The 27,406-nt window shown below is 42.1% G+C and overlaps 1 protein-coding gene across 4 annotated transcripts in view; it reads right to left on the reverse strand.

Moving 5' to 3' along the window:
- The window catches only part of TASP1 (taspase 1), a 243,041-nt gene that overhangs the window by 138,612 nt on the left and 77,023 nt on the right, over window positions 1–27,406 (reverse strand). For all 4 annotated transcript variants that reach the window (XM_075596056.1, XM_075596053.1, XM_075596057.1 and 1 more), the window contains one exon: window positions 25,333–25,439. In XM_075596056.1, the coding sequence (XP_075452171.1) occupies window positions 25,333–25,439 (107 nt within the window). The remainder of the gene's footprint in view (window positions 1–25,332; window positions 25,440–27,406) is intronic.

Consider the following 27,406-nt stretch of genomic DNA (forward strand, 5'->3'; position numbering starts at 1 on the left):
AGCGACAAAAGTGCCCCCCGTTTCATGGATAAGCAATACTCGCAGTTCTTCCTCTCATCAGCCCCTGAAAAAAAGAAGGGAATTGCTATACTTTTCCACAACAAGATACCCTTTAACGTTAAAACAGTTTAAAAAAAAGATAAAGAAGGTCGCTATATCATCCTAAAGGGTTCCATACATGTGCAACCTATTACCCTAGCAGCCGTGTACGCTCCCTGCGAGCAAGACGAATTTTTTTTTGATACCTTCTTTCAAACCCTGAATACCTGGGCACAGGGCCATATTATTATTGCAGGGGATTTTAACATAGCCCTTCAGCCAGCACTAGATAGATCCAGCACCCCCAAAGAGAGTAACAAAAAAGCACAACTCTCCCTGTCCTCAGGCCTCCGGAAGAACCATCTAGCGGATATTTGGAGAGAGTTGCACCCGCTGGAGAGAGATTACACGTTTTACTCCCATCCTCACAACTCATATAGTAGAATCGACTACTTCTTCGTCTCTAGTAGACTGGTCCCGCTGGTCGCCCGTGCGGTAATCCATGATATTTCATGGTCAGACCATGCACCTATTGAGCTAAGGTGTAACCAAATTAAACATGGCAGACTGGGGGCAAATTGGAAACTCAATGAATCCCTCTTAAAAATCCCTGATATATGCGAACACATTGGTAAAGAAATTAACCAATTCTTTGAAATCAACACAGGCTCTGTGGAATCCCAGTTAACTCTATGGGAGGCTCACAAGGCGACCCTCAGAGGCACGTTGATAAGTGTCGCGGCGAGACGCAAGCGGGAAAGGGACGTTAAAATTATCACCCTTCAGTCTAAATTAAGCTCCCTATCTGAGAAACATAAAAAACACCCAGATTCGCAGGTCCTCAAGGATTTGAAAGATACTAAGATTGAATTAAATATGCTTTTGACGTCCAGGGCAGACAATTCGTTATGTTGGTCCAAGAGGAAATTGTACGAAAAGGCTAACAGACCAGATACGATGCTGGCCCGTCTGCTACGTAACAGACAGACCAACTACAATATCCAAGCGATTAGATTGAAATCAGGCTCCACCTCGGCCAATCCTAAAATCATAATTAATGAATTTGGTAAATTCTATGAATCTTTATACAACGGTGAGAAAGTGGCACATACCACAAAAACGAGTAAGTCACTAGGAGATTTCCTAGCAAACTCAAATTTGGCAAAGCTCACTGAGGCGGAAAGAGAGAGCCTAGGAGCGGATTTCACTGGGGAGGAATTAGCCACGGTGATAAAAGAATTGAAACCAATTAAGGCCCCGGGCCCGGATGGCTTCTCGAGGCTGTACAATAAAAAGTTTCGCAAAGTGCTTACCCCAAGGCTGCTCCGAATGTTTAACGCAATATTGGCGGGAGCCCCAATCCCCGGAGAGATGCTCCGGGCGTCTATATCACTAATCCATAAATCAGGCAAAGATCCACTGGAATGCAAAAGCTATAGACCAATCTCCCTGGTTAATACTGACATTAAAATCTACGCCAAACTACTGGCCAATAAACTAAGTCAGATCCTGCCCAGACTGATACATCCAGATCAAGTCGGATTTATTAAAGGTAGACAAGCAGCGGATAATACCCGACGAATCATTGATCTGATAGAATTGGCTAACACAAATTATGATGTTAAGTCTGGATGCCGAAAAAGCGTTAGACAGGATCAACTGGCCGTATTTAAAAGAGACGCTCGGGGCGTTTGGATTTGGGGAAAGGGTGAGTGAAGCGAATATGGCACTTTACTCAGGCCCTACTGCTAAGGTCATACACCAAGGCTTTCCATCTGCCCAATTCCAAATTAAAAGTGGCACGAGACAGGGGTGCCCGTTATCCCCCCTCCTGTTTGCCCTTTGTATGGAACCCTTAGCAGCTCTGATCCGTGGCTGTCCTGATATAGTTGGGGTAAATATTTACTCGCAATCCCACAAAGCAGCTCTATACGCTGACGACATTCTATTATTACTTTCTCGACCCCTCACGTCTCTGCCAAATCTCTTTAATCTGCTAGACAAATTCACTAAAATATCTGGATTCAAAATCAATCAATCTAAATCAGAAGCTCTAAACATCAGCCTCCCCACAGAGGTTGAAAAGCTACTAAAGCTAAATTTCAATTTTAATTGGAAACAGAACCAGATTAAATACTTGGGAGTCCATATTACTAAGGATGTTGGAGACATTTATAAGGCAAACTACCCCCCCCCCCCCCCTATTCAGATCACTAAAAGCTGACGTCTCAAAATGGTCCTCCCAGAGAATCTCTTGGATAGGTAGGATAGAAAGTATCAAAATGAATCTTCTCCCCCGTATCCTATACCTATTCCAAACACTGCCGGTGCCACTGAGACTGAAAGACCTACTCTCGCTTCAGTCTGATATCTCCAAATTTATATGGGGAGTTAAAAAACCGAGAGTAACAAATTGACCATGAAAAGACCCTCCACAGCAGGGGGCTTAGCGGTACCTTGTCTGTGGTCCTACTATAAAGCGGCGCAATTAAGCCAAATTGTCCAATGGCACTCCAACCCTGCATTGAAAAGATGGGTGGAAATAGAAAGGGCAAGCTGTGCTCCGATAGAGCTGCAATCCTTGATCTGGCTACCCAAAAAAGCACATACAGGTGCTGCCATGCCGCTTTCCTCTGTGACCAACTCGCTGTCAATATGGAACACGTCAAAGCACAATCACTCCCTCACCACCAAAAACTCCCTGATGTCCCCCCTTTGGGGGAACTCCGACTTTGCTCCCGGTCTGCAGTGCAGTAGTACCTCTAGTTTGAAAACGGACGGCTATACGCGCCTTAAGAGACTTGGAGGGCAGTGGCAACAAAATTAAATCATTTGAGCAAATCAGATCTGAAAAGCATATCCCCCATTCTGATTTTTTTTTAAGTACCTCCAGGTCCGAGCATTTTATAATAAACCAGCCCCTTATTCAGCGCTGACCAATTTTGAAAAGCTCTGTCTGGCAGAATCAGACACTTCGGGACTCACATCGCAGTTATATGGAGAAGTGGTGGGTTTTGCTGACCACGGACAGGGACACCCGAGATACAGATCTCAGTGGGAATCTGACCTTGGAGAATCCCTAGAAGATGAGGACTGGAGCGATATCTATCTAGCGGCTGCCAAAAGCTCAAGCTGCACCACACTAAAGGAGAATGCATATAAGGTCCTAATGAGATGGTACCACACACCACTAAAATTATCTAGGTATGTGCCAGGACCCTCCCCGCTGTGCCCTCGACAGTGCGGAGAGTCGGCAGACCTGTTACATATGCTGTGGTCTTGCCCTCGGATCGAACCTCTATGGGAAGAAATTCGTGATTGGACTCAGAGGATCTTGGGCCTCCCGATTCCCCTAGACCCGTGGCTGTTCTTGCTGAACAGACCGGTAGGAGGGCTCTCAAGAGCAAACAACAAATTAATCGGGCACTTTGCCCTAGCAACCCGATGTGAGATCGCAGCAGTATGGAAACTTAACGTGATTCCTTCCATCCCCAAGATTCGGAACAAGATTTGGTTTATCTGCCAGATGGAAAAGTTAACGAGTCTAGTTAACGACACTGGCATCAATTATCTAAAGATCTGGTTACTCTGGTTGGCCCAAACAGACATACCCGGGGTGGAACGGGCCACAATTTGGCATTCATAGCACTAGATGCATTCTCCTTTGGCAGGTCCAGCCTATATTCCATCTTGTTATTCAAATCATCAGGGAATCGGCAAACAGGTCATAGAAGTTCCTCGACAGCAGGTGTACGTACACGGGCTCAAATAAATAGGACTTAGTGATCCTAGCTGAAGAAGCACCCTCCGAGAGCCACTTTCACCTCAACGAGAAGACATGCCTCCCCCAACTCTATATCCTCCCTCCCTTATGTCTCTCCCCACACTCCCCCGTCATCCAGCGGTGAGTTATATGTCTCCGGATACTATGGTAGATATCAAGACACCGAAAGATGGATGCTGTCTAAGTTAGTCTCGTCTTGTGTTGTCCTGTCGTCATCCCACATACACTGTATTAATTTGAAAGACTATGTCATATGTACCTCCCTTGAGTGGGCTTATGCCACGTTATGATTTGTACCTGTACATTACTTCAATAAAAATTACAAGTTACAAAAAAAAAGGGATTTAAATGGTCGTACAATAGGAAGCCACCACCGATGATGTCACAGCTGCCTATTGGCCTGAGATTTGGCAGCCAATTTGTTTCCCCTGGAGGGAGATTTAAGCCTGGTAACTTCACCGGTAACTATCTCCCAGGTCCCATTCTATAAAAATAATGTGAGGGGGGGATTAACTGCTCATTTAAATATTTTTACCAGGACTGTGTGCACAATTGTGTTCTACTCATTCAACAAAAGCAGTTTTCATATATGCATACATATATTTAAAGCAAAATGTATGACCCTATTATTCTGAACGATGAAAAATAAGCACTTAGTAGATCATTCGTTAAAGTGTGAAAGTGCGTTACTACCCAAAAGAAACTCCCATTGAGTTGAATAGGAATTTCCGTGCGGTTACTCTCGATCGCACTTTAATTTATAACCCACTTAAAGTACCCTGAAAGGTTAAAGTCATATATCTAGGGCAGTCAAACAGTAAATGGAGAAGCAAACTACTTATCTGCATGGGGTGTCAGTGGAAGAACGGGGACGCTGTGGATTTGGGGGATTTTTAAGCATAAGTTTACCCTTTAAGCTAAATGCTTAATGAGCAGCAAGTAGAACCCCAAGTTATCTGACTGGTTTACAATATGTTGATTGACAGTCACAGAAGGGATTTGGCTGAATCATTAAAGTGGCTTTATAATGTAGAGGCATATTTTTAACTTTGGCAAAAAAAACATGAATTAAAAATAAAGAATTTCGTACAGCATCAAGTGAAGAAATGCACTTACAATAGTTTGCCATTTAGATGGTGTCAAATAAGAGGAGTTAAATGTCAAATTTGGAAATTAAATAATGGAAAATAAACAGTCAGGTGTAGGGTGGCATAAACCACCCAAGCTCACCCACTCGATACAAATGTAGAAAGTTCATGAACAAGGAGAAGAAACGTGTGTGTAAGCAAATGCCCACAGCCCTGATCTGTTGCAGCCAGGAAACATGTAACATTATTTTAAGTCTGCAAGACAGCACACTGAAACAGAAATGCATTTATACTATGGTAATATTTGGGGGATAAGGAGTTTAGGCGTAAGCAGGAAGCCCTAGCTATTATCGGTCTTAGTATCTCTACTAGATCTGTGATAACGACCTTTAGCACGTCTTAAATCCCATTCACTACAGTATCTCTGGCCACTACTTCAGGAAAACACTTTTATGGGATACAGGACATTCCACCTAATTTGTTCTCAATTTTAACCTTAACATTTTGGAACATGCATCATAGAAGTCTGACCTGCTCAGTGCAGCAAAAGGTCAAAAGAGAACGGAAAGAGCGTCCCAACAATCCAAGAGATCAGGCAGGAACATATTTTTTGCATAGTGCAGGAACAAAGTACTAGGAAGGCGCTCTCCAAAAGACACAAGTGATAATAATACAAGTGATTTTAATGTAAGTGTTATAAAATAAAATCCAAACTTCACATTAAAATGTCACTCTTGTGAATATTGATGAAACACATGCAATTATTTAAACGTGGATGAAAACTCTAGTAGTGATAATTGTGAATAAACTGATTAAAAGTATAAGTGAAAAAGTGTTAAAGTGAAAAAAGTGATGAAAAAAAAATCGAGTCCACCACTCAACCTCCAACAGAAAACCGTTTTCCAGTTTCTTCAGATGTGATGACGCACGCACGCACGAACGCCATCCGGTGATTTCCTCAGAGTTTACCATCACCAGTTTCTTTTCTCACAAATGTGAGTACAACCATTGAGGTTTTTGAGTTAAACTTTCATCAATAGTTGTTGCATATTACACTATTGGTGTCTTTTCCTTTTTAACTTATTGGTTGGTCGCCGTCATCCCCCTTGAACCATATTTTTTTGTATAGAACAAAGAATCTTGATATGCTAAGCAGAGCCAAGGATGTTTTCTTCTATGCTTTCTTCCATCAGGGAAAAAGCCATTACAAGCAGAAATATAAACCCATTGCAACTTAGATAGGAAGTTGATTTTCCATATCTATCTTGCTGATCTCAAATATGAAAGGCACAGGTTGTTACTGACATACACACAAGATGTTCTAAAATCAACAAGCTCTCCAGCTACAGTAAGCCGATTTTCAGTCTTCGAAGTGGGAGCTGGTAGAGGGGACAAGGGGGAAAGCCAGACCCAGGGAGAAAATGTTAGTGCAGAATAACATTTTACAAAGAGGAAGGAGCAGGTTTATATATAGTTATAAAACAAAAAGTGAATTCTACCGTTAGAGTATGCACAATAATGAGAAACATGAGCGAAGGTAAATGCAAGCATAAACATGTTCAAGTTAAGACAATTAAATCACAGTTCAGACCAATACTAAGAAAGAATAAAATATGAGTCCAGCTGAATGAAACTTCTTGCTTTACTCTACACTTGGTTAACGTGACATGGGCATGATGTAGTGAATACAAAGAAAATCAATTACCCTCAAGTAGTGAGGAAAACATGCAGATGTGGTATGAACAGGTAGTCTGCTATGGGGCCAAGAAGAAGACTGTTGCTGCTGGTAGTATTTTGACATTAGAAGAGAAACAAAAAGAAACGACACCTTTAAACGTGTTGCAATAAATGTGGCATACAACCCTTTTTGCCTAGCAACTCAACCATTGTGGTTATAAACATTAAAGTGCATCCAGGATTTATATGGATTTGTATCCCACTTTATTAGTAAGGCCTTTTAATAACATAAAAATATGGAAATGGTTTCTGGTAAAATGTGCTCATGAAAAATGCCAGATGAAATTTTCTGGAATTGAAAGCGCTCAAGGAGGGTTATTTAGAGATCACAGCGCAGCCCTTAGAAGCGGTCCTCTGCAGAATAAGTTAGTGCAGTTTATTATGCAATTGAGTCATGATAATGGTTGCAACCTTTACTTCTAAAACAAGTTTTTATAAATCACCTGAAGTACTTGTGTACACAGTAGTGTACATTTAAAAATAAAAAAAATTAGGAAAGAGAAATGCCATTCAAAACCGCAAATGTTACAGACAGGTCCTATGTGGGCTCATCATGAGCCCAAAAATATTACTGGCACAAAACAAATCGAACATTTGTATTCTAGAATTAGATAGCATCTTCGGCGGGACAGAGATTAGCGCTGCCTAAAAAAAGACAAACAATTATAGCAGGCATAAAGCAAATTAAACAAGTGTATTGTGTAACAAACAAGACACAATGAACAACAAGTAATTTAATACATGCAAGATGAATCCCTGTCCTTTAAAGCATATAATTGTTTGAATATTCCCAGAATATGGTCCTAAAAAAATCTCACGTTTTTGTGTTTGTTTTTTTTCTTCAAATTAGATCAATGGGGGATAACCAGAGAATCTAACGTGATAAGGAATTAGGACAAAAATCAAATATTAAAAGTGATCTGTATTAAAAAGAAAGTTGAGGGGGCGCGCACGCAGCGTTGAGTAGGATGGCAGCAGCCTATATCAGCTCCGGGGACTCCTCCGAGATCGCGCTATGAACCGCCAAAAAGTGAATCAAAACAAATTCCCCTGACGTCGTAACCTGCAGGGATGCCTCCCCCCAAGAAAGATTGTACGCCGGCAACCCCATCTAACTACCCTTTCATCCAGAAAGCTGCATCTCCTGTTCCCGAAATCCAAGATGGCGCCTGTGCTGGCACGCGCATCCACAGGAACAGGAGCTCTCACAACAACAAGGAGGAAACTTTACGGATACTGAACAAGAACAAGGTACAGAAGAAAATACTCAAATCATGACAAAAGTTTTAAAGGATTTATTTAAAGAGATGCAATGTGTGTTTCAACTATCTCTCGATAAGGCTGTTGCTGAATTCAAGGCAGGTTTGAACTCTCTGACCGAACAAACAGTCCAGCTGGAAAATAAACTTGAAGAATCCTTGCAGAGTCAGGGTTCAATGGAGGTCGAACTCTTTAGACTCAACGACGAGATCAGGAACCTGAATGACACTGTTGATGATCTGGAGAACAGGGAAAGGAGGCAAAACCTCAGAGTAAGAAACGTTCCCGAAACAGTCGACCCGGGTGAGTTGCAACCTTATCTGGTGAACTTGTTTACCCAAATAGACCCGACACTTCAAACAAGTGACCTGCATATGAACAGAGCACACCAAGCTTTAGGTCCAAGATTCGCGGACCCCAGGAAATGCAGAGACGTAATAGTCAAACTACACTATTACACCACCAAGGTGAAAATAATACGAGGCTGTAGGAACCAGGAATATGTGGACTTTAAAGGCTCTAGGATCCAGATCTTCCAGGATATTTCTAGATCTACAATCTCAAGGAGAGGTCTCCGCCCAGTCACAGCAGTTCTTAGAGAGAATGAAATTCACTACAGATGGGGCTTCCCATTCCGCTTAGTGGTAAACAAAGATGGGAAGCCATTCTTGCTAAGATTCCAAGAAGAGGTCGATAATTCTCTACGAGCCCTTGGTGTACAAGGCCAGCAGTCAGCGAAACCGCAATGCTCCCCGGGGCCCAAGAGACCACCGGAAGCTTCTCTGCGGAGTGAAAGAGAGGACCGCCCAGACGCGCCTGACGTCACTCACCCGACCTGATCGAGATAAGGGATCTTCCATTTTAGCTAATCTGGACTAGTTGGTGGAGGAAGTTGGTGGCTCAGATTATATTACACGCGGCAAACTTTTCCTTCCGGCAGTGTTTGACATTTTGGATGTCCCACCGGGGTCCCATTGGACCTAGACAGGAATTTAAGAGAAAGATGGCCTTCCTTTAGCCCCAATGTTATTCTTGTTAAAAATTTCTGTGTGATTACGAACTTTATCTAAAGTTTTAATGTATACGCCTAGTTATTACGGTTACAAGTCATATGTCCTATAGGAAGACCGGAAATATTTAACGTAAGAGATGTAGGTAGACATCTGACTCGAAGCTATTATCCTGTTTTTCTTTTGTGAGTTTCTTGAAAAAGGTTTGATTTTGGTTATAAAGAGGTTTGGATGATAACAGTATGCAGGAGTCCCTCAACGGAGTTTGGGATGCTCCGGAATCCTCGAGGCTTATGCCCCCCCCCCCTTTTTGGGCCATTTGTAACCCTATATTTTGGTCCACACAAGGACCAACAGTTAAAAGGTTTTAGGATGGATAATAGATCCATCCCTCCATATATTATTTGTCGCTGTTATTTTATCTTTTTGTTCCCCTAACCCTTCCCCCCAACCCCCAAGGTGTTCCCCTTCTAGTACCACCCCAGGGCTCCGAGGAAGATTCGCCCTTCCTCCTTTAAAGTGGACCATAGTAAGTTTTCAAGGTAAAAACGTCTTCACACCCACATCCCATTTCACACTTCACACTGATAAGAGATAGTCTTAATCAGGTTCCAATGACTATCCAACTGCCCATAAAAAAATAGTCTCTTTAAATGTAAAGGGACTAAATTCTAATAATAAAACGAGATTAGCTCTGAGAGAATTTAAAAAGATGCAGGCAGATTTTTATTTCTCCAGGAAACTCATTTTAACAACCAAGATCCTCCTAACACTTTCCGGGGGACTTACCCGTCTATTTCTCCTCTTTCTCCAAAAAGAAAAGAGGAGTAGCGAATTTGTTAAAACACGATATCCCATTTCAAATGGAAGAAATTAAGAGAGTCAACGAAGGTAGACTTATAATGGTGAGGGGTCTTCTATCTGGGTGAGACTAACCTTGGTTAATATATACTCTCCAAATGACCAACAAATTGATTTTCTGAAATCAGTCCTAGAATAAATTTTAGGTCTCTCTCTTGGGTGATATAATATTTGGAGGAGATTTTAATATGACCCTGAACCCCGATTTAGACAGATCCTCATCACCTCGACAAAAAATAGCGAATGATGTATGTAACAAAGCAAAACATTTTAAGAAACTTGTAAAAGATTTCACACTTGAAGACGCTTGCCGTATAAAGAATAAAAAACAATGACTATACATTTTAATCCCCCCTCACAATATCTATAGAAGATTAGATTATATATTTGTCTCCGCGAATCTTTTAGACTGGGTCGCCCATACAAATATTGGCTCCATAACATGGTCAGACCATGCTCCAGTCAAAATGGTCCTGAAACCCCCTTTTATTAGACCCAAGGTATTCCAGTGGTGCCTAAATTAATCGCTTTTGAATCAGACAAGGATCGAGGAACAGATAGGGAACATCTTAGTAGACTATTTCAAATTAAATAAAGGTTCAGTCGAAAGCCCTTCCACCCTTTGGGAGGCTCATAAAGACTCCATTAGAGGTCAATTTATTTCAATAGCTTCATATAGGAAAAGAGCAAAAAATCTCAATCAGGGTAAACTTGTGGCAAAAATAACGGAGCTAGAACAGGAACATAAATCACGTCCATGCAGGAAGATATACCAAGCTTCTTTGTTAGGCTAGAGGAGAATTATAAAAACTATGAATAGAAGATACTGAGAAAGCATTAAAGTGGACCAGTCAGACCTATTATGATAAGGGTAACAAGGCAGACAAGCTGCTCGCTAGCAGGTTAAGAGGTGTTAAAACTAAATCGCAAGTCTCAGCGATAAAATGGGGTAACGGGGAAATTACACATAATCCTTTCAAAATCGCTCAGGAATTCTCAAAATATTATAATAATCTGTATAACCTGCACTCATCAGACCCCAATTTTAATAAAACTTCCATGGAGCAAATAGATAGCTATCTATAGGCTTGTGAACTACCAAAATTGTAGGCTTTAGATTTGGTAGGAGTTAACGCCAAAATAAACATCACAGAGTTAAAAGAGGTTATTAAGGGACTGAAACCTTCAAAAGCACCAGGCCCAGATGGATTTTCAAATCTGTACTATAAAAAATACCGGGGAATTTTAGCACCATTTCCTTTAGAAATGTTCAACAGCTTCTTGTCAGGTTCCCAGATCCCCTCGCAAATGTCAAAAGCTAATTTAGTAGTAATACCTATGGAAGGAAAATATCCAATGAGTTGTGCAAGTTACTGGCCAATTTCCCTTCTTAATACAGACCTAAAAAAATACTGTATATAGTAAAATCCTAGCTAATAGACTAAATCCAATTCTGCCCCAACTAATTCATAACGATCAGGTACTGTAGGTTTTATAAGCATGCGACAAGCCTCGGACAATACACGTAAGATTATCAATATAATTGATTATGTTCAGTTCTCTAAACCTAAAGCGATGTTATTGAGTTTAGACACTGATAAAGCGTTCAACAGAATTAAGTCAGATTTTCTGGATAGAACTATGCAGGGATGTGTTTTTTCAAGGCCATTTTTAAAGGGGATTCAAGACTTTCTGTGGAATAGTAAGCCTGCAAGATGCTCTAGACCAGACCTCTTTGATTCGGCAATAATAAAAAAAAATCTTAACATTTGGTATAGGGTCAATATCTACTATCAATTATCTTCAGCTCGCTCAAGATGTATCACTATATTTGACAACCCAGATTTTGGGCAGGGTTTGTTCACTGGTACTTTTGATCTATGGAAAGGTACATTAGAGATGTGGGGGATATGCTTCTGAACGATAAATTATTACATTTTAACGATTTTTGCTAGAAATATTATTTCACGGGGGCTGAGGTGTTCAGATTTTTACTAGTCTCCCATAATCTTAGGCAGCTGTCCCCGGGTGGGTCTTTCCCAGAGTGTTCTGTATTCGAAGAACTATGCAGAAAAAAGAAGTTATCAGTGGGGTCTCTTTTCAATACTCTACCAAGTCCTTATTTCTCAGCAATGTAAGGCCCCTTGCACAAACCGCTATATGGACCAATGGGCCCATGATTTCCAGGTAGAGATTTCCTGGGAAGATTGGCAAGATATTTGGGTTAATGCAACAAATACCTCACTTTGCAATTTAGCTAAAGAGAACATTTATAAAGTTATGTTCAGATGATATCCGACGCCTCAGAAGTTGAGGCAGATTTATCCGACGACCACAAATCTTTGTTGGAGGGGTTGCGGTGGGGTCGGATTCATTGCCCATATCTGGTGGTTTTGTCCCAAAGTGCAGAGATTTTGGAGAATAGTGCAGAATCTGGTTCGAGAAACTACTGGGATAAGGCCTCCCCTAGACCCAATTTTATTGGTCCTGGGTAAGCCATTAGAAAATGTAAACGAAAACAAATCTAAATTATTGTTACATATCCTGACCGCGGCAAGACGGGCAAACGCAGGGGCCTGGAAAAAGCCCCTACCTCCATCCAGGAGAGAGATTATCTCGAGAATAAACGAGGTGCAATCTATGGAAAGAATAACAGTTTATGTGAGACACAATTTAAGAAAATTCCAAAAAGTATGGGAGCCCTAGCTATCAAGGGGGAATAGGTGAATTTTTTGTGATACGGTTGTCCGAGGGCTGCACCTTCTCCTAAAGAGTCGGTTACCCTCTGTAAGGTATGGAGTGGTGGTTGTCCAGCGTCAATATATTTATGCTTTTTGACTCTGGTGTTAATTTTGTGGTACATACCCCTCCCTCCCCCCCTTTTTCTCTATTCTGTCCCCTTTCTCCAATGTGTATAAAAATGTAAATAGAATATAAGTTACAAAAAAAAATAGTTAAGCCAAGAAATGTGGAAGATTTCAGTCAAAATGATTCCAGTGTTTCTCTATTTCAGGCTGCTTCAATAACTTTTTGACTTTATGATAACCATATTGAGGGATATAAAACTATAACGGCTATACCGATCGTTGAATACGGGTACAAAGACAGCATTTCCAGCACCAATTTACTCATTCTCTGAGTGCAAGACGTATACATTCAAGATTGAAACACTGTGATCTGAAAGAAGGTAAATGTCTCTTTGTTGTGAAGTACACAACCCCCTAAGATAGAAAATGTGTAGCAGTCATCATTAGGCAAAGGATCCACTATGAACATTGATGAAACAGAAGTTTTGAACTCATCTTGCACTCATCACTGCCTAATGCTGCTTGAAGGTTTACACCAAGGCTCTTCAACTGCCGTCCAAAGGCGGCACACAAAGGGCCTCCATGTGGCCCTTGGACTCTTAGCTGCCCAAACAAATAGCAAGCGAAAAAGGGCAATTGTTCACCCTAAAACTCACTAAGTTAAGATCATGTAAATATGTATGGTAACGATCTTATACATGCTTGCAAAATATTGAGATTTTATAAGCCTGTGGCCCTTCTACTCCTAAATGTTTTCCGATCTGGCCCTTTGGAGAATTAGTTGGAGGGCCCTGGTTTATACCAAAGTTAACCTATCTACCATGTATAATGTATCTTCTTTTTTTTTAAGAATAAATATTTCCATCCTTTTTCGGTGTTCACAACCAGTGGAACCATCCCAGTGCTTATCATTCATTAACCTCTCTAACTAATATAGCGGCAGGTATACAAAGCCGTGACGCAGTGTATCGCACCTGATACGGCGTTAACTGCCCCTAAATTGAAAGGCAGTTAATACCGGATCAGGGTGTGATACCCCAAATTTTCAATGCACCGATAGTGAAAACCCCTACATATTTTATTTTCATTAAGCCTGGGAATTGAAGGTAGTGTTGCACATGTACCAAGTTTTAGGTACTGTAAGAATAAATTTAAGTCGCCACTCTGAAAATCTGGGCTATTGGATTTAAGTATAGATATTGATATAGAGTTGATATATATATATGAAACCCCTCTCGTGGTACCTCTAGAGTAGCGGTGCGCAAACTGGGGGGCGCGCAGGAGATTTGTCTGGGGGGGGGGGCGCAGGCGGTTACAGAGGCCCCGCGCTCCTCCTCCAGGCATTTAATTTAATGCCGGGGGATCGCGTGAGGCCCCAGCAACATGGAAACTTACATTGTTTCAGATGCATCTCCATGGCAACGTGGCGGGGTCATGTGACGCGACGCGACGCGACCCCGGAGCGTCATTTGACGCATCTGGAAGGTAGGAGAGGGGGCGAGAGACTGGGGGAGGCCTGGCAGGGGGGCGCAGCTTAAAAAGTTTGTGCTCCCCTGCTCTAGAGGGTCGCTCCTGGACCAAATTGATCCGTTGCCGGTCATAAACCTGTTTTTTCTCGTAGCCCACTCGGTCTCTACCATATTTGCTTAGTTTTTTGGCCATAATGTCACTTTCTGCATCCTCTATTGTTTTCAAAAGGAAACGATCAAAGTCCTTAAAGCCTTTAAGGTCCTGAAATGTATGTAGATTTGTTTGTAAATATTTTATTTGTTGTTGCAAAGACTCTTTCTTTGATTTTCTGTTTCACGATTAGCTCCATTAAACGAAAAGAGCACTCGTTCAAAACAACAACCCATCTTGTTTCAAAGTGCAAACCAAAAGATTGGGGCTTTTTAACCCTCAAATCACTTCAATTAAATTACATTTGATATAATATTCAAGTAAGATGATATCCCACCATAATCTTGTATTATGTAGCAGAAGTTTTTCTAGCCTTTGAAAGTGAGTTCTTAAATCCAAAATATATTTGGAATAAATGTCCACAACGCTATTAAAGACCTGCATGGCTTGTTTCTTCCTTAACGAATCATCACAACAATTAAATGTGTAAACAGATGAGATTTCCGGTGAGTCATCGGTATCTTCCATACTCCAAAATTGTAATATATATTGAATAATATACCAATCCCACAGCAAAAGGGATATAAATGGTATATAAATGGACCCTCTCCAAATAAAAAATGTAGGACGTCATGACGTCACCGCGCTTTTTGGAGCGTAGGCTGAATACCGAACAAGGGTTTAAAATACTGCAGGACACAAACATTTTTAAACTCCTTGATAAAGTACACACGTACGAAACGTGTAGGAGGTTTCTGTACCCTATGCTTTTGAACTTCCAATAAATTACTCTTTTCTGCAATATATGGACCCTTGTCCTTGTTCTTTGGCTATGCACTACTCTGTGATTTCCTTGCATATCACATGTTTTCAGGGATTATCTGTCAGTGAAGCAATTCATAGATATACTCATGTCAATATATGTTCATGGATTCACCCTTGTCTTTTATAAAACTGGACTTTATCATTATACTTGCCCTGTGCTAGAACGCTCTTACTACGCATTACATATATCCAGGGGCAGGCCTAAATGGCAGTTGGAGTGTCATACCTGGGGAGGGTACTGACTGGGTCACATGTATATGGTATGATGCCTGTAAGTACCTGGACCTGCCCTGTTATGGGGCTGGGTTACAAGCCTCTCCCCCCGGGTTTAAAAGCTGACAATCCACCAAATTGATTAGGTATGGATGGTGTGTGTCTTCCCTCCCTCAGACAAGTGGGAGTGTTCCCCTAATCCCATCAGGGGGTGAGGGAGTTTGGGAAGAATGCTTGGGGCCTCAAGCCCTGGGTAACTGCTCCAGGGAAAATGGAGGATGACATGCTGTGTACAGAATAAAGACAAAGTTATTATACCAATGATGATGTACGGTCTTTGGAGGAGAAAGACTTGCCTATGGGGACCATCCTGCCTGTCAGGATCCTCATGGGATGGAGGCGCTACATCATAGCAGTTAAAGCCTGCCCTGTTGCTGCTCCCACACAACACCAGCGGAGCCCGCTTCTGTAACACACAGGTGAGCTCGCAGCACCAGAGAAACACCCATGTAGTGGCCAAATCTCCCGTGGGAGGGGGGAACCGTTGCTACATATACAATAATCTGTGTGTTTGAAATGGTGCTCAGAAAGTGCTGGGACTGTATTTAAAGGAAGGGAGTGTTGACTGGGTAATCAACTATTAAGTGATTTGTACTAAGCCTTTAAGAGGGCATAAGGTACCCTGAAGGTTGGAGTGGGTTGCCAAAAGACAGCCCCCCCCTTCCTCATTAGGTAGCCCCAGGTATGGTACTCACTGTAGTATTCTTATTCCTTCCCCAGTCTCCCAAACAAATTTGTTGAGAGAGGATATGATCGGGAGACCCTCCAGACTACACTACAGGAGGTTAAAGAAACTGAACGAGTAACAGTATTGCCGTCTGTGTCCAGAGTGAGGGGGGGCGTACACACTGAATCCCTGAAAGGTACAAAAAGAGACAACAAAGAGGATGGGACCTGTCCGTTGTTTATTTCACAATATAGTAAATCAAGCAGTCAAGTAAACAAAATTGTGAATAAGCATTGGGAACTATTAAGGATGGATCCAATTCTTCGGGAGTATATAGATAAGGGTCCTAAATTTGTATACAGAAGAGCCAAGACATTGGCTACATTTTTATCCCCCAGTGTGGTATCAACACCAGTCAAAAGCTCAGATCATTTTGTAACCAAAGGATCCTTTAGATGCAATCATTGCAACATGTGTCAATTCATGAAACCCGCACGGCATGTCTTCTCCCACAGTCCACACAAACGTCACACTATACAGAATTTTATTAATTGTAATACTACCTTTGTAGTGTATCTCATCACTTGTGGCTGTGGGAAGAGATATGTCGGCAGGACCACAAGGGCATTAAAAATAAGGATGCAAGAACATTGCAGGCTGATACGTAAAAAAGATATGGAGCACCCTGTCTCCAAACACTTTTCCGAATGTGGGCAGGGAGGCATCATTAATTTTTCATTTGTAGGCATTGAGAAGATAATCAGAAAAGAAAGAGGGGGTAACACTGTTAAAACATTAGACTGTAGAGAATCCTACTGGATATTTACATTAAGAACTAGGTTCCCTGATGGAATGAATGTAGAATGGAATATTAACCATTTTCTTAAATAAGTATTATCTGCCTTCCAAAAAACAATATATTATATCTCAGTCTATAAAACGATTCAAAAATATTATTAAGAACTTTCTATTGGGATTTATTCATACCCCTATATAGCATAAAGTATGACCTGAGTAAAATAAATATATCTTCATGGAGATGTATATTAATATCAAATAAGATCTTCTCTGTCCTATACACTTATGTTAAAGAAATATCTGCAATCAGTATTTCAGATTTGTCTGGATAATCTAAATCTGAAGTATTATAAAACCAATTTCAAATAGAGCCTCCACTGTCTTGTTCAATGTTGAAATTATCTATATCTGAGGTATTATAATACTTATAAAAAGCTTTCTCGGTCTCGTTCACTTTAGTTAAGTTGTTTAGAATTATCTAAACAAAGTTAATTGAGATACAATGTATATTCTGTACGGCACTCCACATTAAATAGAAATGTATTGTATGTTAAATCTATATGATCACTATTTTCCATCTATTGGGGCATGCAATTTGCTGTTGCTTATTTTAAGGCACAAGACACATTTGCATTTTTAATATGTTTTTATTGCTTTGTTACATTCTTTTTATTTTTCTTGCTTAACATAATTTTTAATCAATAAATTGTCTTGTTATATGTATTTCTTTAAGTGTAATTATATAATTTTTTTGTTCACTACAAGTATTGACATATGTTTTTGTATATATTTGTGTATTCATATTTTGCTTATATGTATTTTTCTTGAATAATACAGCTGACTACCTTATATATCCCCCAGCATAATTATTATAAGTTTCTCTTTACATTAATTACATCCTCTGTACCGTTGTGGGGTAGGGATACAATTTGTTATTATGGGGAAATCTCAGCGCAAGCGCTGAGCGGAGAGAAGGGGGGGGTGTTCCCCTGCAGCAGTCAGAGGCATGCCTGCATGATTAGAACTGCCCAGAGGGGCGTGCATCTCTTGTATGGATATGGCTGATAGTGGCAGGGGATCCCTAGCACTCTGGCGCCGCGCGCATGCGCGGAGATCAGATATACCATAAATATGAGCAGAGTACTCTGGCGCCGCGCGCATGCGCGAAGACTACGATCCTCATTGGCTAAAACACACCTAATGACGTCACCATTTGGCGTGAAATTAGGCAGTCAGCTGTATTTAAATTGTCGGTTTTAACTCACACAGCACTTCTTGATAAAGTTCCTTTGAACGAAACGCGTTGAAGGTTTGCTGCTGTCCCACACCATGAATTGTTAAATAAAGGACTTATTTTTCTGCAAGACCTGCTCCTTCATTACTGCTGTGCGCTGCACACCCTGGCTTTGGATACATATACAATAAGAAAGTATCCAGCAAAAATAACTACTCGTAGTAAATAACACCACGGAAGAATGTTGTTAACTAAACCTTCCATGCTGCTGCAAGTCCCAAGGGCATAACAAAAACAGCTGAACGTATACAAACCAGAACGACACATGTTTAACTGTGCCCATTCCTCCTGTGCACAGTGCAGACACTACTCCTAGTGGTCATAGACTTCCATGCGACCTGGACTTGAGCCAAGGTTTTAGGCATAAATCACCCGGGGCCTTTTCAATTTTAAATGTTTCAAGTCAAGACTGAATGAAAGTAACCAACAGAAACCTGTCATCAGTACAAATGGATTACAAGTAAATGGATTTAAAATGTGTGTTTCACAGAGAGAAAGTGCAGCCAGTGGCCGCACCCGACAGAGAAATCCTGTCCCATATTAACCTGGTGCAATGGAAGGGTCTGTTGTAGATGAAACAAAACTCAGTTTTACAAGATTGAGTAAAAGCTATGGGCACGTATCCTGTTTGGTCATCCCTGGATGATATAATAAAGAGAAAATGCAATCTGTACAAGATGAATTATGGCTCTTAATATACGACCTATTTTAAGTCCTTCTTGGTACCACAGGGAACTGCAGCAACACGCAAGTCTATCATTTCAGCCATTCAAACAGCTCAGTTGCAGCATTTTAGAATTCATGAAAAAAAAAATAGGCTGTACTGAAAAGCTGTGTAATGAAAGAGGTATAAGATCATAGGGGTCCATCTCAAAACCGATGAGAAGTAAAGAGTGACACTGTGCTCATTTTCCATGCCATTACCCAGAATCCCTGCAGTGGAAGCACTGTTTGCTAAGCGATAATGGGGAAAGACAGGGTTGCAGACCTGACCGAGACATGTAAATGTACCACAAGTGCTATTTTTTATTTACTGTACACTGAATATGGAGGGATTTTGCCACTTTATTTACCCACCACAACTTTAAGTGTCTGGGGAAAAATAGAAACCTCTAACATTTATTTAACTTCTTTACTATATCTGATGTAACATTTCACAACAAGAACTCTTCTACTACCATAGGTTTAAACCTGAACTGAAACCTACATAAAATAATCAACATTAAGACAAAATTCAGTTTAACCATTGTCCTTGCTCTAGTGTCGATTTCTTCCTTGGCTACGCCCTGCAACTTCTTGAAGACTTAGGCCGAGGCCATGCTAGGCACGCGCGTCTGCTGCAGAGGCGAATTTGTGGCCATGGGGAGACGCAAGCGGGTGGCGTGGCCTTACTGGCTGAACTGCGCTCGTGACCCGGCCGTCGCGCGACAAAATCAAATTATTTTGGCTGCTCGCCAATCATACGCGCAGTTGCGCTTCATCACGCGCTCTATGGCCTGCCTCAGAGGCACGGCTTTTTGGTCACGCTAAGCACGGACGCGGTCTTATGTCGTTCATTTAACTACCGTACTGTGGTCAATTCAAATTGGTCCTTTCTACTAAACTACATTAAGAAATGGGAAGAGGACTTGGATTCACAAGGGAAAACCTTTGGGAGGAAGGTCTGTACTTATTTGCTGGTTATGGTGAATTGAAAAGTAGAATTTTTTTTTATTAAAACCTCTGCAAACATTAATTGACTTAAGTACTACTAAGAAATGTACAACATAAAGAGAATTACAATGACTGCCATTAGAGAATACCTTGAACAGCAAAGAAACATATATCTGAAGCAGATACAATCCGGACATTTGAGCAAAAACGTGTTAAAACCATTTAGCCATTGTTATACAGACATATTTTGCTAAATGAATTATGTTTTCTTATACTTTATGGACATTACATTATAAAAGAATGCTGGCTATATTAAACATTTCACAAGTACAGTCATTTAGCTTTGAAGTCTAATACATCTATAATTTATCCCATAGATAAAGAATGTACACTTTCCCAAAAGAAAAAACATATAAGAGTTCAGCATACTCAAAATATGTCAGGAGATAAAGATTCAATACATTTTCAATTCTGCAAATCTGTATTTTATCCTCCTATGGAAGTGATCCAAATATTACATTTAGCCAAGGTAACTGTGGAAAGAATAAAGCATAGGGACTGTAACATTACCGTTGGGAATCATCAATTGCTGTGGAAGCTCCAATGCATACTACTGTAAAACTATATCCGAACATGGCCACTGCACATCAGTATGTGCAGTTTATTGTACAGAAGAGCAATTCCTCCCAGGCATGAAGCAGTGCTGAACACATACAGTACACCCATATAATTATTCTTCTACGCCAAGATACATTTCTGCAGTTTGTGCATTGCATAAGCTTGAGATCTTCTGTACTGTAATATGTATTAAGAAAAAAGGTTACCCCCCTACATTCCTGTCTTAACCTTCTTTGACACTTTCTAAGTGAGAGAAATTCCAGCTGAAATGGTCTGCTGCATGGAACACAACAAAATGTCACACATGTTCCACTGTAAATACAGTACTACTGTTTAGCCAATTACTAGCTAATTACATTTTTACGTAATTACGGTAGTGCAGAATGGCTAATTACAAGCACCACTATAAATTCATTAATGGGGAGAGGGGAGGGGGTGTAAGGAACGGGAGGGGGGTGGGGGAGGACAAGGGACGGGAGGGGGGAGGAAAAGAGAGGGGGGGAGAGAGGGGAGGGGGGGGGGAGAGAGGGGAGGGGGGGAGAGAGGGGAGGGGGGGGAAGAGAGGGGATGGGAGGGGGTGGGGAGAGAAGGAACGGGAGGGGGAGAGAAGGGACGGGAGGGGGAGAGAAGGGATGGGAGGGGGGGTGGGAAAGAGGGAACGTGGAGAATGATGAGGTATGGGGAGGGGAAGAATGATGGGGAGGGGGGGAAGGGCTGGAGGGGCAAGGGGCTGGAGGGGCGAGGGGGGGAGAGCGGCGGGGGGGAGACGGAATGATGAGGAGAGAATGAAGAGGGGAAGGTGGGGAGAGGGGGGAGAGAGCAGCTGGGGGGGAGACGGAATGGTGGGGAGAGGATGAAGAGGGGATGGTGGGGAGAGGGGGTGGGGGGAGAGCTGCGGGGGGAGAGCGGCTGGAGGGGGCAAGCAGCTGGGAGGGTGAGCGGCTTGGGGGGAGACGGAATGGTGGGGAGAGAGCGGCTGCGGAGAGGGGGAAAATGGCTGAGGGGCTGGGTGAGAGGGGAGGGGGGAGAGGTGATGGGGAGAAGGGATGGGAGAGAGAGGGGATGGGGAGAGAGAAGGGATAGGGGATGGAGGGGGGCAGGGACTTGGGGGGAGCAGGGATGTGGAGGGGACGGAGGAGAGGGGATGTGGATGGGAGGGGGGAGAGGGGATGTGGATGGGAGTGGGGGAGAGGTGATGTGGATTGGAGGGGGAGAGAGGGGATGTGGATGGGAGAGAGGCTAGGTGGGGAGGGATTTGTGGGGGATTAATTATACATAACTATTTCCATACTCTCATCATGTTTGACTTACAGTTGTAGGCTCAAACGTGCCAATTTTGACAGACTTACCAAAATCAGCACTGCAAACAAACTAATTTTTATTAAGTTAACAATGTAAGAAATACTACACAAATATTCATGGTGGTGGTGGTGGTGGTGGGGGGGGGGGTGATTAAGTGTAGAACAGATTACAAAAACATGGTAGTAATTAAACTAATTCGAGACCGCTAATAACAAGCTCCCCCTCCCCCCCCCCCTCCTCAAACATTCTGCTTCATTTCACTTTCAACTAACTCTCAGCAAAACACCTGGAACTTTTAATTGTGGAATTATTCACCCAACTACAATTTATTGAGATGGTGAAAATGAAGAGTAATAATTGAACCCTCTTGCTGCAAGAGGGCCCAGCACCACATGCCCCCTAGCAGTGAAAGGGTTAAATAAAGTTGATTGCTTCAAAAAAAAAAGTGATGTGCACTGCCTGTAATTAATATTAACACTTCTGCTGCTGGGGAGGAGTGCCCCTCTGATAGCACAGGGGTAAATCTATTTCTTGTTTTGCAAATCAGTTGCTGTTCCTTTGCGGTGCCATTTATTCTGTAATTATTCTGTTAACCAATTTTATGTCAGAAGGACCTACATCATATTTCTATCAAGTTTCTTGTAGGCCCCCCGGCTACACCCAAAAAAAAAAGTGTTATTAAACCTCAAAATGCATCTAGCAATTAAATAACATATTGGGTTGCAGCAAATGCTTCGTATTGTTTTTAACTAGGACGCTGTAAAACAAAATGACACAACTTGTTCACAAATAAAACTATAGGAATGAAAATAAACTGTGACAATAAAAATCTTTATTGCGCCCAAGTTTATGTTCTTTAGATTTCATTCCAAGTCTTTTTTTAAATAACTTTTAATTATACCTTAATTTCCTCCAATGGGACACAATGCTCTTCACAATTACAATACGGCATACAGCACGCAGCGTTGTACATAGCATTTTAGAGACACAGTCCCTACCCCAAATAAGCTTACAATCTATGTTTTGGTGTCCGAGGCACAAGGAGATAAAGTGACTTGCTAAAGGTCACAAGGAGCCGACACTGGGATGTGAATCGGGATCCCCTGCTTCACAGTCAAAGTCAGAGTTGTTGTTATCAGTCAGCGTCCTTCCTCACTGAGTCACTCTTTACTTGAAGCCACAGAATAAACAAAATGCAGTCGATTTAAAATACCACCCTTCCGAAAGCAGACCCCGTCCCCTCCACATCCAGAATCAGTGTAAACTTAGTTGAAGTTAGCCTTATTTTTAGTGGTCTGCCTCTAAACATGGTAACACAGTAAAGACAAATACAAAGGAAGAAAAAAAAGGGAGGTGGGAGCGGGGACAGCCGTTGGCTGTTTGGCGCTTTTCTCCCCTCTGCCTCCGTTCCCTGTGGCTGCTGCTGCTGCCCGAGGTAGAGAGGTAGGCGCGGGGGGAGCGTGGATGGCTGGAGGCGTGCGCACTTTCCCTCCCTCGCGTGCGCATGGGGACAGTGCGCGGTTGCTGTTGGGGAACTCCCTGCTTCTGTCCAGGCACGCGGCCTTATCCCCGATAGGTGGGAGAGAGCGGAGCCAGGTCTGGCGGGCGGGTTCTCCCCCCGTCCCGTCCACGGGCTCGGCTAGCAGTGACTTCCGTCGCTGGAGGGCGGTGCAGGGGCTGGCGGTGTGTGTGTGTATCAGTGTGTGTGTGTTTGTATCAGCGTGTGTAGGTGTGTGTGTGTGTATCAGTGTGTGTGTGTGTGTGTGCCAGTGTGTGTGTGTATATCAGCGTGTGTGTGTATCAGTTGGTGTGTGTGTATATCAGTGGGTGTGTGTGGCTGTATGTGTATCAGTGTGTGTGTGTGTGTGTATCAGTGTGTGTGTGTGTTTGTGTCAGTGTGTGTGTGTGTCAGTGGGTGTGTGTGTCAGTGGGTGTGTGTGTCAGTGGGTGTGTGTGTCAGTGGGTGTGGGTGTCAGTGGGGGTGTGTGTCAGTGGGTGTGTGTGTCAGTGGGTGTGTGTCAGTGGGTGTGTGTCAGTGGGTGTGTGTCAGTGGGTGTGTCAGTGTGTGTGTGTGAGTGTGTGTGTCAGTGTGTGTGTGTCAGTGGGTGTGTGTCAGTGGGTGTGTGTGCCAGTGGGTGTGTGTGTGCCAGTGGGTGTGTGTGTGCCAGTGGGTGTGTGTGTGTGCCAGTGGGTGTGTGTGTGTGTGTGTATATCAGTGGGTGTGTGTATATCAGTGGGTGTGTGTGTGTGTGTGTTTCAGTGGGTGTATCTCCCTCACCGTCTCCCTCACCCTCCCCGCCTCCCTCACCCTCCCCGCCTCCCTCACCCTCCCCGTCTCCCTCACCCTCCCCGCCTCCCTCACCCTTCCCTGCCTCCCTCCCCGCCTCCCTCACCCTCCCCGCTTCCCTCACCCTCCCCGCCTCCCTCACCCTCCCCGCCTCCCTCACCCTCCCCCTCACCCTCCCCGTCTCCCTCACCCTCACCGTCTCTCTCTCCCTCTATGTCTTATCTTAACTGCTGTATACCTACACCGAAGTAACCTACCCTGCTTTCTTCCAGATCTGACTCAAGTTTCACGCGGGAGACATCGGAAGACAGGTAGGGAACACCTCCCCTCCAGTATAGTACCTTGAGGGACTGCGGATCAGGTAAGATCCCAGGCGGGATTGCTGCTTTAGAAATTGTGAAGAGGGGGCATCCTGGCACTGGTTAATGGGTTCAGTATCATTCACATCTGGCTTTTTTTTTTGTTCGATTAGTGAGGTCATCCCACACACACGCGCACGTAACAAGGACTAATGGTAGTAAGTATAAGTGTACTACAATAAATAAACTGTTATGTAAAAAAAAAAAATGTGTCCCGGTTTTTCATTTTCAAAATCTGGTCACCCTAGCTGACTACCAAGTCAAGGCTGCCCACTGCAATTCGAAGCCAGGACCCTGTTGCAAGCTTGGCCTGGCTCATGCAGTCATACCCCCTTATGAAGCATAATTGCCACCGTGCGCTCGTGACTGGACAATCAGCGATCACTGTTACTATTTGCAAGGTTCGGAGTTACTAAGAATACAACGCACTTAACTTCAACCCCTTTCTCTGCCAGAAGGGCCTGTATATAACACATCATAGAGGTTCCCTGCCAAAACATATGAAATGAGATAGATGAGGATTTGCCATCGATGTTTCTTAGCATAACTCCAGGACGCAAAATGGAAAGTATGATTTTCTTTCCTAGATAAATTACTATTCTGACTACCATGACTAAGTTGGATACTGATTTGTCATTATCTACTATTGAAGTACTTTTAAATGATCTGGAAGACTTAACTTCAGGGAAGGCATGAGCACAGAAAAAAATATTTAATAAGCATAACAAATCATAATAAATCTTTAGTCTTTATAACCGCTTCTTCTAAAAATAACAAAAACATTTTAGGCGAAAGTCACCAATTACATTATGTCTTGCTTCATCAATAATATAATCATAGTCCCAGTGTAATTACAGTGTTGGGCAATTGACACAGTTTTCAAACAAAAGAACATCACCAGCCTTTTAGCCCTGTCCAGGAATAGGATTAAATAATGCCATTATTAAAAAAAAACAAAGCAAAAAATATAGAGTTGGAAAAATGTATCCATCCCGGTAATAATGCATGCAAAAAAATATTATGTTTTTGTATAGTAATCTTATCACTGACCTTTTCACTTGATTGTCTTCTTTTCTTAAATTGAATAAAGTCTGTTTCCACCTTTTCAGCCAGCTCCAGTTTTCTTTTGTTACGCTTGAAAGCAGCTACACTCAACTCTAGAAACAGAAAAAAACAGATGACTTATTTCTTTTCAAAAGCAGAAAAGGCACACAAAAAAATATACATTCAGGTGTGGATGGGTATACACCCATGTGTCAGCAATATGACTCGACAATGACATTGCTCTCGACGGAGATGTAGTGTAATAGGAAGAATACAATAGGTTGATGAATTTCGCCTGTGTTTATTTTATATTTTTGACAAAAACATTTAAGTAACTGAGCACACCAGGAACCATTTACTGGTTTTAATACCTATCTTTCTATTGGAGCTTTTGCCCTTTAATGCTGCATTACTACTAACTATTTTACAGACAGGCACAACACTGCAAACTGGTAAATGATAGAAAAAAAAATCCACTTATATGAAATAACGAAATGTGAAATTATATGTAATTATCATTCAAGTATTATTATTATTACCACATTTATTTTAATAAATATATACTCTTCTACATCATTGATGATATTGCACTAGGGGGTGCGCTTTTTTCTTTTATCTTTTTACATAGTTACAATTGGGGAGTGATTCTCCCTTGGATGTAGCAGCCCCCCTCATCATCAATTATATCTGATGTTTTGGTATCATCATATACACGAGTGAAAGATTGATTCCACCTGTTTGATGCCTACTGGACTGGACTTTATTTAATTCTATTTCATTTTGAGTGTATTATTTATGCACGTGTATATATGTGTTAGCACTGTTTGTTTTACACACACACACACACACACACACACACACACACACACACACACACACACACACACACACACACACACACACACACACACACACACACACACACACACACACACACACACACACACACACACACACACACGTGTGAAAAAGAAAGTACACCCTCTTTGAATTCTATGCTTTTACATATCAGGACATAATAATAATCATCTGTTCCTTAGCAGGTCTTAAACGTCGATAAATACAACCTCAGATGAAAACAACACATGACATATTACACGGTCATGATTTATTTAACAAAAATAAAGCCAAAATGGAGAAGCCATGTGTGAAAAACTATGTATACCTTATGATTCAATAGCTTGTAGAACCACCTTTAGCAGCAATAACTTGAAGTAATCGTTTTCTGTATGACTATCAGTCTCTCACATCGTTGTGGAGGAATTTTGGCCCACTCTTCTTTACAACGTTGTTTCAGTTCATTGAGATTTGTGGGCATTTGTTTATGCAAAGTTCTCTTAAGGTCCAGCCACAGTATTTCAATCGGGTTGAGGTCTGGACTTTGACTGGGCCATTACAACACCTTGATTCTTTTCTTTTTCAGCCATTCTGTTGTAGATTTGCTGGTGTGCTTGGGATCATTATCCTGTTGCATGACCCAATTTCGGCCAAACTTTAGCTGTCGGACAGATGGCCTCACATTTGACTCTAGAATACTTTGGTATACAGAGGAGTTCATGGTCGACTCAATGACTGCAATGTTCCCAGGTCCTGTGGCTGCAAAACAAGCCCAAATCAAAACCCCCGTCACCACCATGCTTGACAGTTGGTATGAGGTTTTTGTGCTGATATGCTGTGTTTGGTTTTCGCCAAACATCTCCACTTTGGTCTCGTCTGTCCAAAGGACATTGTTCCAGAAGTCTTGTGGTTTGTTCAGATGCAACTTTGCAAACCTATGCCGTGCTGCCATGTTCTTATTAGAGCAAAGAGGCTTTCTCCTGGCAACCCTTCCAAACAAACCATACTTGTTCAGTCTTTTTCGAATTGTACTGTCATGAACTTTAACATTTAACATGCTAACTCTTGGGTTTGTTGCAATTTCTCTGAGCATTGCACGGTCTGACCTTGGGGTGAATTTGCTGGGACGTCCACTTCTGGGAAGATTGGCAACGGTCTTGAATGTTTTCCACTTTTGAATAATCTTTCTCACTGTAGAATGATGGACTTTAAATTGTTTGGAAATGGCCTTATAACCCTTCCC

This window comes from Ascaphus truei, chromosome 4 (assembly GCF_040206685.1).
Source record: "Ascaphus truei isolate aAscTru1 chromosome 4, aAscTru1.hap1, whole genome shotgun sequence".
NCBI lineage: Eukaryota > Metazoa > Chordata > Amphibia > Anura > Ascaphidae > Ascaphus > Ascaphus truei.